The sequence below is a fragment of the Dermacentor silvarum genome, chromosome 6, assembly GCF_013339745.2.
Source record: "Dermacentor silvarum isolate Dsil-2018 chromosome 6, BIME_Dsil_1.4, whole genome shotgun sequence".
Classification (NCBI taxonomy): domain Eukaryota; kingdom Metazoa; phylum Arthropoda; class Arachnida; order Ixodida; family Ixodidae; genus Dermacentor; species Dermacentor silvarum.
In genome coordinates, this window is record NC_051159.1 from 20243008 (window position 1) to 20262556 (window position 19549).

A 19549-nucleotide genomic window follows, 5' to 3' on the forward strand; every position below is an offset into this window, starting at 1 on the left:
GGCATTGACCTGTATGGACCCCTTCCGGGCACGGCTTCCGGAAACCGCTGGATAGTCGTCGCCGTCGACGATTTGACGCGCTACGCAGAAACAGCCGCTCTGCCTGCTGCCACCGCTCGTGAAATAGCATCCTTCCTCTTGAAAATGTCTTTTCTCCGTCATGGTGCACTTCGCGAACTTTTGAGTAATAGAGGACGTGTCTTCCTCTCTGAAGTCGTAAACGCGCTCCTTGCTGAATGTCGCATCGTTCATCCCATCACCACCGCCTACCATCCTCAAACTAATGGTTTGACGGAAAGATTTAACCGCACCCTTGGCGACATGCTCTCCAAATACGTCGCCTCTGATCACACTGATTGGGACCTCATTTTGCCATTCATCACGTTCGCCTACAACACTGCACCATAGGCGACCACAAACTTCTCCCCATTCTTCCTCTTATATGGCCGCGAACCTTCGACTACCCTCGACACCATTCTTCCGTACAGACCCGACTCAACCGAATGTACGCCAATCTCTGAAGCTGCCTGCCGCGCAGAGGAATGTCTTCAGCTCGCCCGTTCTTTTACAGCCGTCGACCAATGGCAACAAAAATCTCGACGTGACGATGATCACCAGCATTGTCACTTTCTTCCGGACTCCCTTGTGTGGCTTTGGGTTCCTGCCATTCCTGCTGGACTCTCATCCAAGCGTGTTTCCAAATATCGAGGACCCTACCGTGCTGTAGCACAGACATCGCCTGTGAACTATATTGTCGAGCCTGTCACGCCACCTACGGACCAACGCTGTCGTGGGCGTGAAACCGTCCACGTACAACGCCTGAAGCCGTATTACGACCCAAGGATTCCATGTTCACCATGAGTCGCCAGGATGGAGAATATAATATGAATACAGGACAAGAGAACAGCAGGCAGCGTGTCTCAAGCAGAACAGCTCAGGCAATCTCGAGCTCGCGCCTCCCGGACGACTGGCGATGTGGCTATACAGCGCCGGGTATTCCTCTTCACTACAATATATATATCTTGTGACGTCATGGTCACGTCAAGTGACACGTGCCTGTGTGTAACCTGAGGCACGCACTCGTGGGCGGTAAGGACAAGCTTCCGAGAGAATTGTTTCCTGGCGTGGTCTACAAGATACCCGGCGCAGATTGCGACTACGCAAACATCGGTGAATCGGGCAACTTTGGACAGAGACTGAGGCAGCATCAGAACGATGTTGAAAAGAAACGAACAGTTTCGAATGCCCTTGCCGAGCATACAGATGCAACGGGCCACAAGATTGGCTGGGAAAAGTCAAGAATTATCGCCCAAGAAAGAAACTTGAAATCACGGCTCTATCTGGAGTCGTTGGAAATACAAGAAACACGTCACACGCTCAATCTAAGTGAGGGAACCCTCCTTCCGTCGTGCACGCGCTGTTTGCGTCACGTGCTGAAGAATACATTAGCTTCCACGAATTTTCCTTCACCCCATTGTGAACAAGGCTTCCGTAGCGAAGCTGAAACGTCTTTTATTCAATTTGTAATTTTTTAGCTTTTCTTTTGGTCGGTGTTCTGTCGTTTTATTGTTTCATGTTTCATCCCGGCCTGACGGGGCTTCCGTCGAACCCTCGACTTCATCAACCTTCGCCGGGCGTATGGCCAATCTGTAGTCACCGAAATTCGCCGTTATGTTTCCCTCACAACCCGCAGTGCTGCGTTTCGTGGACACCTGGAGTTCAACCTAGCCTGCAAAGCACGGGGCCTCATCCCGCGCTCTTTGCACCTCAAAAGGACAGTACCTTCCAAGTTTGGCTACAGCGTTGTCGCCAAGACAGAGAGACTGTTGCTACAGGCGAGAATACTGGACTGCCGTGACGCCATCAGAAAACTTGAAAACGAGGCGTTTTTTGCGCGACGCCGCCTGGAGGACAACTACCCGGACCATTTTGCAAGCATCCAGTTACACGCCAGTTTTCAAGCCAATGTACGCGCCCGTCAGTTCGAGTTGGTGCATAGTGTCAAACTTAACAGACTTTCGGATATTGCCAGGCCATACCAGCGGAACAGCCGAAGAACTACGATGTACAACCTTTCCTCGCACAGAGTCGACCCTGTCGAGGCCTCCGTCATGGAGCTAGGTCTGAATTTCAATGTTGCACCTGCCCCGGACGTCAAAAAGGTTGTATGTGCTGTGGAGTGCGCCGTTAACCAAGTTGACCAGCCCCGCCGTGACGAGGCTCGCACCCGCGCTATTGGTGTCCTTTCTGGGCTGCACCGGCGCAAGTTCGTTTCTCCTCTTTCTGCTGACGAACGGAAGGCTGTCAAGCGACTTCAGACGAACACTGGAATCGTGGTTCTTCCCGCTGACAAGGGGAATTCAACGGTACTAATTGACACGGCTGTCTACAAAAGCAAGATATTGTCTCTGCTTGACGACCAGGACACTTACGTGCGGCTCACTCGGGACCCGACCTTGAAGGTACAGAGGGACTTTCAGGCTCTCCTGGCGGACGTGTTTTGCTCCGTAGCTCCCGAACACAAGTCTCTGTATTATAAGCTTCCCTGCCATAACGGTGCTGCACCTGCGCTTTATGGCTTGCCGAAAGTTCACAAGCCTAATGTCCCCTCCATCCAATCATTGACTACACCCGCTCCCCTCTCTACAAATTATTCCGGATACCTGCACCAGATCCTCTCTCGACTCATCGGAAAGGGCTCCACGCATGTGAACAACTCCTACGACTTTATTGAAAAAGTTCGTGACGTCACACTAGACGACGACGAGGTGATGGTTTCTTTCGACGTGGTGTCGCTGTTTACCTCGATAGCGATAGACAACAGCACGAAGGTCACTTCGCTGGCTTCTCCAGCGGCGCTTCCACACGCCGCCAGCGTTTTACAGCGCGTGTCCGCGCTCATCGAGTCTGATGTGCCACAGCGTGTACCAGCGCGTCGGCAAGATCAGCTGGAAAAGGAAAGAGGGCCGGCTTGGCGGGCTAGGCCAGCTGCAGCAAGCGGCAGGATCAGATTTGAATGAAGGGAGGGGGAAAGGTCACGCCCGCGGCGGCAAGATCGCCGGGTTAGAGTGACCTAGAATATGGGAGAGTGTCCAAAGCGCCGCGCGAATGCATGGGAGGAGCGAGGACCTTTTTGTGTGAACTACCGCGCCGCGGCGCTGCTGTACCGGACCCGTGGGCTTTCGCCGCTGCGAAAGCAGCGCCAAGGCGGCGGGCGTCTGCTACGAGCCTGATATTTTGGTTGCTATTAGCCAACATCACGATAATTTGGGTTATATTAAGTACCACGTCACCGCAAGGTAATACCGCAGTGACTCACCGCACAGAGAACGCGTTTGCCGGCTGTGAATACGGGTATTTTATCTATTTCCTTCTAGCTCGCTTGGTCCGCGCTTACGCGGCTGTTTAAGTAACACATTCCGCGCGCTTACTTCATTTAGTTATGCGTGGAATGAGCAACATGAACGTGCTGCAGAAGAAAATAAGCTAGAGACCGCGATAATATCCAAGAGACCGTAGCAGATATGGCTATAGCTCATGCTAACGCTTGTACACCGTATCGTTTCCTTTCTTTTATTTCATGCATTCGATTTGCTTTACAAGACTGCATCCCGCGCTCTGATGTTTCTTTATTAAGGCGAAATCCTTAACTGGGCTCTTGGGAAGCGGAATGTGTCTGTTGGCCAATGCCGCGGTACCAAAAATAAATAAAAACCGCTTAACTCTCGCGGCTCGTTCACTTGGTATATATACTAAAGTATAGTGGATACAGTGGTTACAGAATGGATACCAAGAGAAGGGAAGCGCAGTCGAGGACGGCAGAAAGTCAGGTGGGATGATGAGGTTAGGAAATTCGCAGGCGCAAGTTGGAATACGCTAGCGCAAGACAGGGGTAATTGGAGATCGCAGGGAGAGGCCTTCGTCCTGCAGTGGACATAAATATAGGCTGATGATGATGATGATGATGATAGTGTGGAAAGGCACAACTGTGTGACTAAGATGACTGATGGGTCATGGCATTAGTAACTAGACATACTTGCACTCACGTCACGATTAACGATAACAATATGACGTGGAGCCATATGACGGCGGCCAGAAATCGCACTGATGCTGTGGGTGTGACGATAAAAACGTGTTGAATGCCAATCTCGATCTCAACGTGTCGAACTAACCAATATATCATGAAGAACTGAGGGCACAGGTAAAGGGTCAAAATAGTAATGATAATTTCTGGGGTTTTACACCCCAAAATCACAATATGGCTATGAGAGACGCCGCAGTGGAGGACTCCGTTAATTTCGACCACCTGGGGTTCTTTAACGTTCACCGAAATCTATGTAGACGGGTGTTTTATGCACTTCGCCTCCATCGAAATGTAAGCCGCCGTGGCCGGGAATCGAACCCGCGTCCTCGAGCTTAGCAGTACAACCTACCAAAGCCACTAAGCTATAGCACGGCGTGTATAGGTAAATGGTACGCGAAAAATATACGCGGCAAAAAACAAGACAAACCAAAATAAATGAAACTCTAACAGTGCAACATTGTATACGTATGCCTCATTTTATAATTACGAGCAAGCTTCAGTAAACGAACATGATGGATTAATTACGTATGTGCAACTCGTTTTCGCCTTCTTGTGTTGCAAGAGCGCAAACACTAAGCGAATTTTAACATGAAAGTAATTCGCTCGCTCGTACACAGCAAATATACTTACTGATCAATAACTATGTACTTGTAGTTACGTAATGAAAGAGGCAACAAATCACCAGAACATAAACTTTTCATTTTTTGCTGTTATTGAAGGTAACTATTTTAGGGATATGTAGAATCAAAAGCGGTATTTGGAGTGCATAAAATACAGTAATTTGCAAGATGATTTTCTACTCAATATAGTGGAAGCACAAACATCGTCACGCGCCATGAATGCTTGTTAGTTTACGTAAAAAATCACATGTTACGCAATAACTATGATAAAATGAGAAGTTACATGTTGGTAATTTCAGAGAGGATTCGCGGATTATTAAAACAAGGCTATTGCAGTAATAACTTTTACATAACAAATGAGTAAATGGCTAGGCCAGTAGTAGCTATCTATTCATTTCAATGTAGAAAAAAATATATATTTGTTTAGCTATATTGGCTGGATCGAATGGCTTTTCTTTCGCATGTCTGAATTTGAAAAAAGCTTCGCTCACGGTGGACCTTAAGGTACATAATGCGCGAAGTTTGTATTGAAGAGATAGCGTACAGCAAGAATTGCTCCTGTACGCAATCTCTGAAGCGAAATAAGCCAACACTATTGCGGCGTTAGGGCCGTCTTTGCACTTTATCTTACTTCCCTTACACCTTCTCTCTCTGCTCTGTTCATAGTAAAATATTGTCGTGGCTAAAAATATTCGAATAAATACAAATGCATATAGCTGTAAACCACTACTGTCCGTGAGCGAAAAGCGCGTAATGGTGAGCGAAGCGGTCACTGCACGCACGTAAGTATTTCACTTGACTGTGCGAGTAATTTACTTTTTTCCTTACTCTTATTCTTGCAAGCATGGTGCTATTGCCCGTGTACCCATATGAATAACGTTTCTTTTTTTACGTTCTTTCCTTGCACGGACTCATTTAACGCGTATCTACACACGCACAGTTACCATAATACCGTTCCCGAACTCTAGCACCGGAGCTAGGCCGCGCTGATGAGTTTGATACGTTAGTTGTTGCATTATCTTGCTGCCCAAGCACAAAGAAACGCTCAAAGATGTTGAAGTTACCACACTGTTGAAGTTAAATAGAGTTTAAGGGCTTTGCGTGGAAAATGAACGCAAAAAATGTCACAGTTTCGCCCTAAGGGCGAAGCAATGAATGCGATAGCAACACAGCAATGTCATACGAAGTAAGGTGAGCGGCTTTGGTAGCAATATGAATTGTAGTAAACATGAGCTGATTAAGTAAGCAGGTGTGCTGTGGCGTAAGTAGACCGACATGAAGAGAGACTCGATGACGACGAGAAGGCGCGTGTGAAACGGTGGTGTTGATGAGAAGCGCTTCCCGTGGGCAGCGCGCGTGCGAAGGGACACACCTGTAGCGCTGCACTGCCGATCCGGGCAGCATTACATGTGTAGCGTGCGTTGGAAAATGTGGCCCGACTATCACTAACTGAATGAACAAGCGTGGTGTGAGCGCGCACAAACAAACATGAATAGATCACCCTGAATTACTGCAGACAACGACTGTCAAAACGCTGGCAGCAAGCCCATACGCTGCAGCGGGCGAAGGTACGTGCGGTCTATCGCTTCAACAGAAACTGAGCGGCGAATGCACAGTGCATAAAGGTCAGAGCCGTGTGGAGATAAGAGACGGTGCGGCGAGCGACGAGCGCGGTTGTTGGCAGAGTAGAAATGCCCCCCCCCCCCCCCCCCCCCCCCGCTCCCTACGCCGCTGGCTTCCCGCTTCCTTGCTTGCGCGTGGGAGAGATAAGAGACGGTGCGGTCGAGCGACGAGCGCGGTTGTTGGCAAAGTGGAAGTGCCCCCCCCCCCCCCCCGCTCCCTCCGGCGCTGGCTTCCCGCTTCGTTGCTTGCGCGTGGGAGATTGAGTGCGTTCGCTCTCCGTGATAGAACGCGTCCCCGCACGCTTCCGCTCGGGCATACGGCGCGCGGTGAAGATTTTATCTATACGGAACCTCACGGCGACGGCGACGGCGATGGCGACGGCGACGACGACGGCGACGGCGACGACGACGGCGACGGCTACGGCGACGCCGACGGCAGAAATCCGGTTGAAGTGTCCATATAATTGCTATCGCAATAAAAACTACAGCGCGTAGCAGACGACCCTCGCTTCCCGCGCGCTTCGCCAGCGCGAAAGCCCACGGGTCCGGAGCAGCAGCGGCGCGGCGCGGCAGTTCACAGAAAAAGGCCCTCGCCGGAGCCGGCGCTTGGGACACTCTCCCATATTCTAGGTCACTCTAGCCGGGTCGAGGGATTCAGGGCCGCCTCGCACACGCACGCACGCACACGTGCGCTCGCTTCGCATTCCATCGCGGCGGAGAAGGTGCTTCCGGTCGCTGCTCGCGCAAAAATGACAAAATTTGGGGCGAAATCTCTAGGTGGTCGGAGGGGGAAATTCGTTATATCGAGAGGGTCTCCCGCTGCCACTTCGTTACGTAGAGGTCTCAAATACATGTGCTTCTATGGAGTAACGGCGGAGAATCGAAAAACTTCGTTATATCCAGGAATTCGTTATATGAAGGTTCGTTATAAGCAGGTTTAACTGTAAAAAGTCAAGCTATAGTGATAGAGCGATGCTCTAGAACGTCTAAGGAGTCAATATAATCGCGAACAGAGCTTTAGTAATCGAGAAATTGCGGTAAATGCAGGACGTGATAAGAGATTCCCCAGGGACATTCCGGTACTAAGCCGATGACAAGGCACTCCTCAAAAAATATATCGCTAGTACTTAACCACTCGTATTAAAAAGATGGTTGCGTTGGATTATAAAACGTAACAAAATGCTACTAGTCTACTTCTATAAGATTCTTAGAAAAAAATCACAGCATATCCACGGGGTGAATGATGATGAGTGGGCGAAGCTCCGGAGGGAATCATCGGATCTCCCGCTTAAGGGGACGCTAGCACAAACGCGTTAGAGACGTGCAGTACTCTCTAGTAAGGGGGAGCGGCCACAGCGTCTTACGCAGCCATTTACACATGCCGGAACGTGCACCGCGTTTGCCGACGCCATCACATGACTGCTGAGAGAGTATACCCCCCGTATTCAAAAACGCTCCTCGACTTGAACTTGACTTGCCACCGCCTTGGGCAGCGCGTTCGAAACGCGTTGAAGGTAAGGCGGAGAGGCCACAGCGTCTTACACCAGCTTCTTACACGGGCCGTAACGCGCTAGCACAAACGCGTTAAGCCCAGACCACACGTACGCTTGCAAACGCGCGCAAGCTCGCGTCCGCGCGCCCACGCATGCGCAGACGGTGCGGCACGGCTCGTACGCGTCGAAACGCGGCGCGATCTCGGTGATCAGCTCCTCTCAGTTATCGCGCGCCTGGGCTGCCTCGCGTCAGCGCGCCTGGCTACGCAGCGACAGCGCGATACATTCAACTCTCAGTTAAGCAGAATTATACCATGCAAGAAAGTGCTTCTTCTTCACTTTTTGTGCTAATCTAACAGCTTCAAAAAGATAACAATTACGTTTATAGATATTAAAGCATCTTAAAGCTCTGCCAACAACGAAATACGAAGTGGCGTCTGCCAAGGTGTAAACAAGTGAGGCCAGTGAGCGCGCGCTGTCGCGCGTATTTGTGGATGCAAACGCGCTAGAAACGCGGCCTTTCGTTAATGTTGGGTATTTATTGCCATCGTGGTGCTTGTGTCTATGTGTGCTTCGTGGCGTAGTGGGCTAACGCCGTGCGCTCGGAAGCGAGGGCTCCCTGGTTCGATTCCGCGCTACGGACACAACTTCGGAATTTTTTTCTCATTTTTCTCAGACTGGTTACACACTACTACTACGACGAGGGACGAACGGGTGCCGCTTTAAGGAGCTTCGCCCCTAAAAATACCTTTTTGGCGTTACACTTGACAACGACGCGGGCGGTCGAAAGGTTTCGTTTTCGCTCGACTCTGCTCCTCGCGCGCTTTGGAGTTTCAGAAGTTTCGTTATCGCGTAGTGCTGCGCTGGTGTTGCTGGCTCGCTAAACTCGCACTTGAATTTGCTAGCAGCTTAAGAGTCGCGACGGCTCGTCCAGACGGTGACCAGCTTCGTCGCCAGACGTCTTCGCTGCTTTTGCGCTCGGAAGAGCCGGCGTTGAGGCCGCCGTCGTAGTAGGCGCGAGCCCTCAGCAGCATGTCACGCTCATCGGCGCTTAAATCGCTAAAATCGAGCCCAGCATCGCGAGCCAATGTGTCGTTGTCAGGGTCGTCAAGTAGTTGGTCCATTGAGACGAGCGTCGACGATCACCGTGTCCACAATTCGGCGCGCGCTTTACCTTCCGCTATGGTGGCCAGCCACCATACTGCCGCTTTCGCACTGCCGTCGGCTCTGTCTTGGCTCTGTTGCTGGCCGCGCGTTTGCGCTTTCCGCAAAAAAAGCCGTAGCGCCGTCTGCGGGCGCCGTTTTACTCACCGGCGGCACAACGTCACTACATGGCCATGACGTCACCACTCCTCGCTCGGGCGGGCGATTTGAATTGCGTTAGAAGTACGCGGATGCTTCAGACGCAATTTTCTCTTAAAATAAGTCTTTTCGTGCCACAAAAAAGCATTTCCAGGTTCCTGGTATGATATTTTAACAGTCCACGTTGATATAATATTTACCTTTTGTGTCCCTTTAAGATAGAATAGTCCGCTCCGGTAACAACTAACATGCTAAACACGTAACCGTCGATCACCCGTATGTCGAGCGAAAGCCGGTCATTCCGTTCAGCTGCAGTTGACGTTGGATCAGTACCTTTCCTTGTTCGCGTCGATTGGAGGTCTTCAGCGCGTCGACTGCCAGGGGCCTTGCCCCCAAAGGTCGCCGTAGTTGGCTTTCCCGTCGAGGACTTGGCGACTTTGCGCTCGAATATCGCTCGGCCGGTGGTGAAAATTGCCTTGGCGATGGCTAGCGCGACTGCTGCCCGGTAGACGGTGGCATGCGCTGTTGAGCAAGATAGTCTTCAATGTCCCGAGCTCGTTGGCCAAGTCGGGGCGGGGGCGAGTAGGCAGAAAAGCCCCGCAAGCTGAGGCGTCGGTATGGGCACTGGCGGCACAAATGATCTGCCTCACCGCAGTGGAAGCACAGAGGATGGCGGTCCGGTGTGCGCAAAACATCCGACGAGGAGACATGCGGCGAGAGTCGGCGTAACGTACCGGCTGCTCCTGCGGAAGCATAACCGAAGGTGCGGCCTCGGGGAAACGGTGGAGGCGTGCGTCGTTCCTCGATGTACGGGTTGGGCTGGTGGAAGTGCAACCGGATGAGCGGCCTGAACAGCGGAGGTGACGAAGCAGGGTGTATCAAGACTTCTGCGGAGGTCGCACGGTGATGTACAGAAGGGGCAGGCGCGGTGTTAGCAAAAGGAACGGTGGACCTTGGTGGACCTTGGTGCACTTTATCTTTTATAACACTCGCAATGGAGCTCACCGTGGATTGTGGTGTGCCGTAAACCTTCAGGATTTCTTCGCGCACAGCTGAAGAGGTTGCCATTGTTGATTCCGATGGCCGTGAAAATGTCTGTAGTCGCGTTCACTTGCCGCTCCTAAAGGTTCGAGCGCTGTGAGGGGCCCTCCGATACTGTCGCCGAATAAAAATTCGGCGACAGTCTTCGTAGGGCTCCTCACAAGACCAGCGAAAAGCTGCTCCTTCACTACTCGCATCAGGTGACGCAGCTTCTTGTCCTCGGTCATTCCTCAGTCTGCTCGTCTGAAGAGGCGCGTCATATCTTCGACGAACGCGAAAACACTTTCGTTGGGAAGCTGGGCGCGGACCTGAATTGCTCGCTCGGCTCGTTCGCGGCGATCACCACTGGCGTAGGTGTTTAGTAGCTGACCGCAGAACTCACGCCACCGCGTCAGTTGCTCCTCACGGTTTTGAAATCATGTGAGCGCGCCGTCCTCCAGTAGACACTTCTATGTTTAGTTGCGTCATCCAATTTGTTGTATTCGGCCACGCGCTCGAAGTCGGTCATCCAGTCTTCGACGTCTTGGAAGACATCGCCATGGAATGACTTTGGAACCCGTGCGTTATGAAGTGTGTACCGGTTCGTCATTGCGCTTTCTATACCGGTTGAGGTGGTATGAAACGCTGCGGTCTCTTCAGGAGGCAGTCCCCGGATCCTGCGGTTGGTTAACAAGAAATGGGTTGGTTAACGCAAGAAATGGGTAACTGGAGATCATAGGCCTTCAACCTGCAGTGGGCCGAAGGCCTCTTGCGAAAGCAAATTAGCAGACAGCTATACGTCCGTCTCCGTCGCCTCCTCCCCGTTCCTCGCGCGTGAACGAAGACCGTGCGCTTCGGGCCGCCTTCTTCTCTCGCGTGCGAGAGATTAAGCTGCAGCTGCCGGCTCACCCTCGCACGCTTTCACTCGCACAAACAACGCACGTCGCGCGGCGACGACTTTATCGCCGTTGGACTTTATACGGAACATCACTACGACTGCGACGGCAAAAACGTGCTCGGATTGTCCATATAATTGCTATCGCAATGAAAATAGGCGGCAGATGACGATGATGATTCCAGAGCAATTTCATTAGTATTGTAGCCTCATCATTTTTTCTCAGCGTAAAAATGAAACCTGACCCAGCGAGAAGCAACAATTTCGTGTTGACAACCTAAATGCATCGTGTTCAAGGTGTTTACTTTCGGACCAACAGGGTGCTCCTGGACCAAAAGGACCAGCAGGAAGGGACGGATCTCAGGGACCCCCAGGCCCTATGGGCGCCCCGGGTCCAAGAGGACCACAGGGAGAAGCTGGCAAGCCGGGATCATCCGGCAACCCGGGACCACCCGGACCTCCGGGGAGGCCTGGGGAGCCCTTCGGCTATGACGCTGCAGCGCTGCATGCCATTATGGGGTGAGTGAATGTATGATTTTTGGCAAGTTATGGTTGTCGGTTCTTGCTTGGCACTGGGACTTGTATAAGGGATTTCTCCAGCCAGCATTTCAAACAGGAGCACTTCTTGGCAGCATACAACTGGCAGAACTAAGGGCACCTGGTACAACATTGTCTCGATAACAGAAGTCACATGGAATGTCTATTTCTAGATTTCAGAAAGGCGTATAACACGGTGTCTTACAACTATTTTAAATAGGATGAAATATTTTTATTGTTTAGAAAGCAAATAGTTGCTTTGAATGGGAGTTTCTCGGATTTATTTATTTATTTGTGCATACTGCAGCCTGTACTGGCTATAGCAGGAGTGGATGTGCAAAAATTAACCGCGATGTGAGCAGACAGGAACACAAAAATAGAACAAAAATGTAAAAGAACTATACGTCAACTATGAACATAAAACTCAAATGTAATAATCTGACTTCACAAGGCAACAAATTCCAACATTCAACCATGCCCGTGATAAAGCTGTTTTTGAAAGTACTAGTGTGTTGATTGAATGGTCGGATGTTTGAGGCATGCAAACCTCTAGTTGATGTTTGGCGAGAAGGCATTAACAGGCAGGGATCTGAGAAGTGACAAAGTGAGTTCTTCAACGAGTACAGAATCTCCAAACATTCGATGTGCCGCCGTCCGGACCGACGTTGGAGGTGTTGCTCCAAAATAGCAGCTTTTGGTAAAAAATGCTGGCTAAAGCTACAGTAAATAAATCTAACAGCTTTCCTCTAAATTGACTCAATAGAACTAATTTCTCCCTGCTTATTCGGGTGCCAAACGGAGGATGCATAATAATGCGACTTGCATTATTTCCCTACTTCAGCCACTTTGAGTCTGTCTGTCTGTCCGTCCGTCCGTCCGTCCGTCCGTCCGTCCGTCCGTCCGTCCGTCCGTCCGTCCGTCCGTCCGTCCGTCCGTCCGTCCGTCCGTCCGTCCGTCCGTCCGTCCGTCCGTCCGTCCGTCCGTCCGTCCGTCCGTCCGTCCGTCCGTCCGTCTGTCTGTCTGTCTGTCTGTCTGTCTGTCTGTCTGTCTGTCTGTCTGTCTGTCTGTCTGTCTGTCTGTCTGTCTGTCTGTCTGTCTGTCTGTCTGTCTGTCTGTCTGTCTGTGTCTGTCTGTCTGTCTGTCTGTCTGTCTGTCTGTCTGTCTGTCTGTCTGTCTGTCTGTCTGTCTGTCTGTCTGTCTGTCTGTCTGTCTGTCTGTCTGTCTGTCTGTCTGTCTGTCTGTCTGTCTGTCTGTCTGTCTGTCTGTCCGTCCGTCCGTCCGTCCGTCCGTCCGTCCGTCCGTCCGTCCGTCCGTCCGTCCGTCCGTCCGTCCGTCCGTCCGTCCGTCCGTCCGTCCGTCCGTCCGTCCGTCCGTCGTCTGTCGTCGTCTGTCTGTCTGTCTGTCTGTCTGTCCGTCTGTCCGTCCTACCTGCTAGTGCCACCAGGTATATGTTCCTGGTCGTAATGTAGTCGAGAGCCTTCCATTGTCTTCATTCCAGCTTCGTGATATCTTCCTCTCAGTGTTCAAATATTTGTACAGGAAAAGCATTGATTCACAGTAGAGGAAAAGAACTAAAGCCCGGACCACACGTACGCTTGCGGACGCGCGCAAGCTCGCGTCTACGCGCCTTGCGCCTGCCGCGCCTATAGCAAGGAATGGCGGTTTGCATCCACAAATACGTGCGACAGCTTGCGCTCACTGGCCTCACTCGTTGACGCCTTGACAAACGCCACTTCGTACTTTGTTATTGACAGTGTTTTAAAATGCTTGGATATGTATAAACGTAATTGTTATATTTTTAGAGCTGTTAGATTAGCACAAACAGTGAAGAAGAAGCACTTTCTTGCATCGTATAAATCTGCTTCACTGAGGCTACAACAACAACACTGAGAGTTGAATATGCCGCGCCGGTCGCTGCGTAGCCAGGCGCGCCGACGCGAGCCAGCCCAAGCGCGCGATAACAAAGAGGCGCTGTTCACGAGATCGCCCCGCGTTTCGACGCGTACGAGCCGTGCCGCACCGTCTGCGCATGCGTGGGCGTGCGGACGCGAGCTTGCGCGCGTCCGCAAGGGTACGTGTGGTCTGGGCTTAAGAAGCTTACCAGCAAGTATGCGATCGGTACGGTGGGCAACATGGTAACAAAGAACGCCAAGCGGGAAGTCAGAGAGCCAGAGATAATCCTATGGGCGGCGGCAATGTAAAATAAACCTGTTATGAGCAGTACTTAATAGGAAAAAAACAAAATCAGGAAAGAAACAATTTATGAAAACTCAACGGGAAGCTCTTTACTTTTCGAAGCGAGATCAGAATGCCTTCGAACATGCACTTATAAAGCCAGATACAGCAAGGAAGAAGAAGCATGTGCTTGCTGCGCTAAAGCTAGGGAAACGATGGAGCATTGTTTAATAGAATGTGAATATATCTGCCCAGCGATCAATTTAGGCATCATTAGCCTCCTTGAAGGGATGGCAAGGGGAAAGTAAACATGTCCGCAATAGATATTAGTACGAAGCGATTGGAAGATTAGTGGAAGAAAAGTAGGGAAACGGCAAACAACAGACGCGTTCAAAAACAATGTTCCCATAGGGGTCCAGAAAGTTTGCTCAAAGAAATTCTTAGCGGTTTTTATCTTTTATTTTTATTATCGTTTTTTGAAGATAGGTAGGACATTATAATAACAAGAGCTTGGTGGCGCTCCTAGCATCCATCCATCCATCATCATCCCTGGCAGCGGGCGGTACTGACGGCTGGTGACCCAGCGCCCGGTATTTACGTGGTCGGTACCGCGGTCAAACCACGGTCGGCACAATCCTTTGGGTGCGCTTTTTAAAGGCTGGTTGTCTGGCTCTAGAATAGCTGTCGCCTATAATGCCTGCAAACATCTGCTGAGCTATGACCGAGGGTAATGGCGTTCGAGATCGACATGCACGAGTCATGAATATTTCGGAAGCCACGGGAGGTAGCGCCCACCGATTGCGTCAGTCACATATGTCGTTCGCGACCGACACTACTGGAGAGCAGGAAAGGGTCTGGCAGCTGGTTTTTCGCTCATGTGGCAGGCATCTAGTAAAGGAGGCAATGTCGAGAAACATGAACGGCGCATGCGCGCAGGCAGGGCCAGGTGAAAGGACCAGATCCACTCGCGGGAGACGAACCAGCCAAATTGTTCGATGCCACTGTTCCACTTGAGGAGAAGCAACGCATCGTGTTTGGCTACTACCGACGCCTGGTGGACGACTACGACAGGCTTCGCCACCCCACGGGCCAGAAAGACGCACCTGCCCGGACCTGCCGGGACTTGGCCGCCTTGCACCCAGAGCTACCAGACGGCGTCTACTGGATCGATCCGAACGAAGGGAACGCCAGGGACGCGGTTCAGGTCCAGTGCCGCATGGCCACAGGTGCATCCTGCGTGCTGCCTTCACCCAACCAGGTTAGTTCTTCATTTTGTGAAGAACATGTCGCACGTTTTGCCCGAAAGGCATCGAATGACAAATTATTAGAAAGCTCACAAAGTAAGAATAGTAGTTTTGTGCGCCTTTGAACTTGTAAACATTCGCTTAGCAACCAAATTCTAACAAGTATGGTGTCACGCTCAAAGAGACAAACATGAACACATTTCAATCGATGACCGCCGACACTCACTGCCAAAACGCACGCGTGAGGAGGAGAGGCAGCAGCACCACGCGAATCGAGAGCTTCGTGCTGGCTCTCGCTTCAACGCGAACTGCGAGAACACGAAACCATCAGCCCTCGGCGCGCCTGTACTCACCGCAGAACGCTTTCAAGATTGGGCTACGTCGCGGAGTAGCACTCGTACTCCAACTCAGCGACTTCTGCTGTTTTGAAGCTCGATGATAATAATTGACAATTATCTTTATTGCAACGTAAGGTGTTATGGGCTCATTCCAATAGCCGTTTTGTTTCGCGATGGTGTCCGCAGTCACTACAGCCGCCGTTGTGGATCATAACCGCTATCGCCGGAAATGCAAAAAAAGTACCCGGTTCCCGCCGGGATCCAACCCACATCCGCTGCATGGGAGCCCTATACTCTACCACTGAGCCACGCAAGCGCTTGCTATGGGGTGGAGGAAAAATACTTTATAAACGCAGGCGCAGACGATCTAAGCCTCCGCCAGTATGTTGGCACCATCTAGGTAAGGCGCCTGCAAACGCAGCGTGCGCAGGCGCAGACGACTAGATGCGGTTAAGACGAGGCGCGCAATCAACGCGATTCCGATGTGAGGTGTGCGCCACGTATTCTGGATACCTCTTCGGTACAGGTTATGGCGTCTCCTCGCAAGGTACGAACCGCTGCTGAAGAAGCGAATCGTAGAGCTACGTGCGCGGCTACACCAGGCATCATTGGGCTAAACAGACTGCTGCTCCGAGAGCATTACAAGTCCCAGCTCGCCGTCGACGCCGGGCGGATGGTGCCGATCGTTCTCGTCAAAACGAGGCAAGAGATTGGCGCGAAGACCCTGTTGTGCGTTGTGCCCAAATTGGAGCTACTATTGAGCCGCTCCAGCAGCTTACGCTGTGACTGTGCTACGTGTACCGCGCAGGCCTGTGACTTTTTTTCGCATCAGGGGCTCTACAACGTAAAGCTTTCCGAACAGTTTTTATTCTAATCTCCTGACGTCAAATTTACGTAACCACCAACGAAAGCATCGGGCGGTGTCCCGCAGCGTTGTCAGAACAACCCAATCAAACACTCTCCTCGTTCATAGGAGGTCACCTTTCTTCGCTTTCAAAACGAATAACATTGCCTGCACTGAGAGGTGTTTGTTATCTAATTGGCTGAGAAGAGGCGAAGCACGCTCTAGTGGAGAGGGTTTTGATGGGGCCGAGCGAGCACAGTGAAAATAGATAACCGCATATGAAGAGGGTCGTGCCGGCTTCTCCGATTGGTCCGCCTCGCCTTACTTAGCTTGCGGTGGCTGGTCCAAAAGCATGGCGATGTGCAACGGAAAGATAAGATTGCCGCTAAAACGGATCCTCAGCCAGGAAGAGTTGGCAGAGCGATGTCGTGTGCGTACCGAAAGGGCGCGATAACGTTTTAGTGCCACGCAAAAAGGTTTATCATGCGCAAATAAATACATGCTCACCGGCAGATACGAGTAGCGAGGGCCTGACCGATCGGCGGGCTGCCATCTTCTATTCCTTTCGGAACGGGGCAGTCTCTGGCTGTTCAGAAAGATTTTCATTTTTTCTTCGGCATATTAATGAATTTTTTCGCGTACACATCACTTTGACGCTGTGAGTTTTCGCGGTTTTGTTAGGTCGCTTGACAGACAGGTGAAGTGGGCGCAGCCCGAAAACATTGGACCAATAGCAGTGGGCTAATGGTGAAAAGGCGTCGAATCAGGAATAATTATTTTTCTTTTGTGCGGTTTAATCATGCATAATCAGTGTGTGCACGTTATATTAGATGGGGAGCTATTGCGGTTTTTGTGAATGTCACGTGACAGACAGGCGAAGTTGGAGTGGCCCGAAAATGTTTTGACCAATCGTGGTGTGCTGATTGCAAAATTGGAATAGAAAAGTTTGGAATAGCGTTAGGTTATAGCACCCCAGTACAGCGTAATTACACGAAGGAGCGTGCGGAAAAAGCTGTCATTTCGACAGCTTCACAAAGCCGCACGCCCCCGCATTGTCGTTCACGGCAATGACTTGGGCACAATCAGCGTATAACATTTCAGAAATTACACAAATTTACACAAATTACACAAATAACAAGAAGTTGTGTGCAAAAAAGGCAATAATCTTATACACTCTTACGGAAATACATAAAATACAATGACATATTTCCATACAGACAAATATTAGTCTACAAAGATGCAAAAGAAAAAAGCACCATGTATACATTATTATACAAACATATTTCTGCTTGACGCATAGCAAGAACGAAAACAAAGCGAACATACTGTTTCCCAAAACAAGAAAAACAGAAAAAGAAAGAAAGCACCATAGGAGCAACACTATTTGCTCAGAAAAAAAAAACAGAAAAAAACATTCAAGGAGCTTTATCCAGTTTAAGTTGAAATAACTACGAATAGCTTTGAAGGTCGTGTTCTCCAATTGAATCGCTTCGCTGTTTGTAATCTTCGTAGCTTATTTTGAAGCGTCTGTTGTCCATATGATGTTCTCACTGTTGGTACTTTCCAGGATTTCTCTTTGCGTGTTGCATATCTACTGTTACTGTTTTGTAACTTGGCAAGTTTCTTAAGAAAAGCCAATCCAGTTTCTGACTCTCGTTTATATGCTCTACACTGTCGGTAATCGTATATTGTTGCGATTGGCTTAACCCTATATTTTCATGTGTATGAAAGGAACTAGCGACATTTTCAATTATACGTAAGAACTTTTTTTGCAAGACATGAATGGTGTGCAGATTTTCTTGAGTGGTAGTAGGCTTGACTTAGAGTGAGAACACAGGAGGCAGGCATCCACACAAATGCGTATACGTTGGCGTTACGTGATAAATTCACCAGCTGACTCGGAGGCAGCTCTCTACTTCATATATTTATTATATTAGTTTGAACAATGCGAACAGTGGTTTGCTGCTGTGGTGAACAAATATTCAAATCTGCTGCTGCATCGATCCACGCCCCTATTACACGGGCAATATCGATCGCGGTGGCGCAGGATCCGGATAGAGTGCTGATACACTGGTATTTCCGATCGTATCTTTGCTGAGTCAGGGACCCTTCGGTATCGATCAAGCTTCTTGATTGCGACCGTAGGTGTCAGTTCTCTGCACTGTCCTTGCTGAGTGAGCTCAACAACATGTCGAACATGTCCGTTCATGGCAAGGCTGATCGCTTTAGCGAGCAGTACAATTTCATTGCTCACGTAGTGTGTGAGTCAGGCGTTAAAATAGTGTAGAAAACAACAATCCGATTATGAGGTACGCTATAGTGGGAGAGTACGCATATATTTTGACCGCATGGGCACATGCACCCAGTGGATAGTACACAGGCGCCAGCATCGATATGCGGCCGCAACGGCCGGCATTTGAAACAGAAACCTCGTGTTTAGCTAAGCAAAGCCTCATAGCCACTCCAGAACTTTAGTTTGGCCTAGTTGGTGTTTACTGCATGTCATGTTGACCGCTAATCAAGAACGAAGACAAAGAAAGAAATACACGAAGCCCGTGTCGTTGTTTCGTGTTTTTCTTTTTTTGTCTTCGTCCTTGATTAGCGATCAACATGACATGCCAAAGCCACTTGGCTACCATGGGGTTTGACGAGGTTAACATACAGGTACATGTAACCGAATCGCTCGTTCAGCCAACATTCCCGATCGTTTTATTCCAATAGCAATTATGTGGACACTCCAGGCGATTTTCCGCGTTGCCGTCGCCGCGAGGTTCCGTATAAAGTCTTAATGCGATAAGATCGCAGCCGCGTGCTGTACGCTGTAGGTGCTAGGGGAAGCATGGGAAGGTGAGCCGAAAAGGGCTTGATGCGCCGGCGTCTCGCGCGCGCGCAAGGGGGGTGGCAAGGTAGCGCATCCCCGGCTGGGCGTGGCGCGCGGTTGGGCGCGTCCTATCTTGGACGTTTTCTGCAGTGTGTTCGAAAGACGTGTGCTCGCTCGCCTGTTGAAGCAAGTGGCAGCACGAAGGCGGTTGCCGCACTTCATCACACAAGTGTCATCGTGTCAGATGTTTTCCTGCACGCGCGTGGCACCATGTTTGTTAATTTAGTCATAACGCGAATGTTTACATGACATTATAAAACTAATAAAATTGCTAACCTTACTGCATAGACTGTCCAATAATTTGCTATCATTGCTTCGCTTTTCTGACAAAACTGCGACTTTCTTCGAGCCGTTCGAGAGGAAAGCATAAGGGCTGCAGGCGAAGAGCTTCTCTGCGTGGCGCTGACGGGCAGCTTCTGGCAGCGAATTCGCGTGCTCAAACAAATCCATCGCAGCAGATTTACATGATAGCCATCGTGAGGGGAAAGTTCGCC

The 19549-nt window shown here is 50.4% G+C and overlaps 1 protein-coding gene across 1 annotated transcript in view; it reads left to right on the top strand.

Moving 5' to 3' along the window:
- Window positions 1-19549, top strand: part of LOC119455318 (collagen alpha-1(I) chain) — a 694093-nt gene that overhangs the window by 632007 nt on the left and 42537 nt on the right. Inside the window, exons 40-41 of the mRNA XM_037716715.2 lie at window positions 11356-11555; window positions 14685-15006. Coding sequence (XP_037572643.2) covers window positions 11356-11555; window positions 14685-15006 — 522 coding nt within the window. The remainder of the gene's footprint in view (window positions 1-11355; window positions 11556-14684; window positions 15007-19549) is intronic.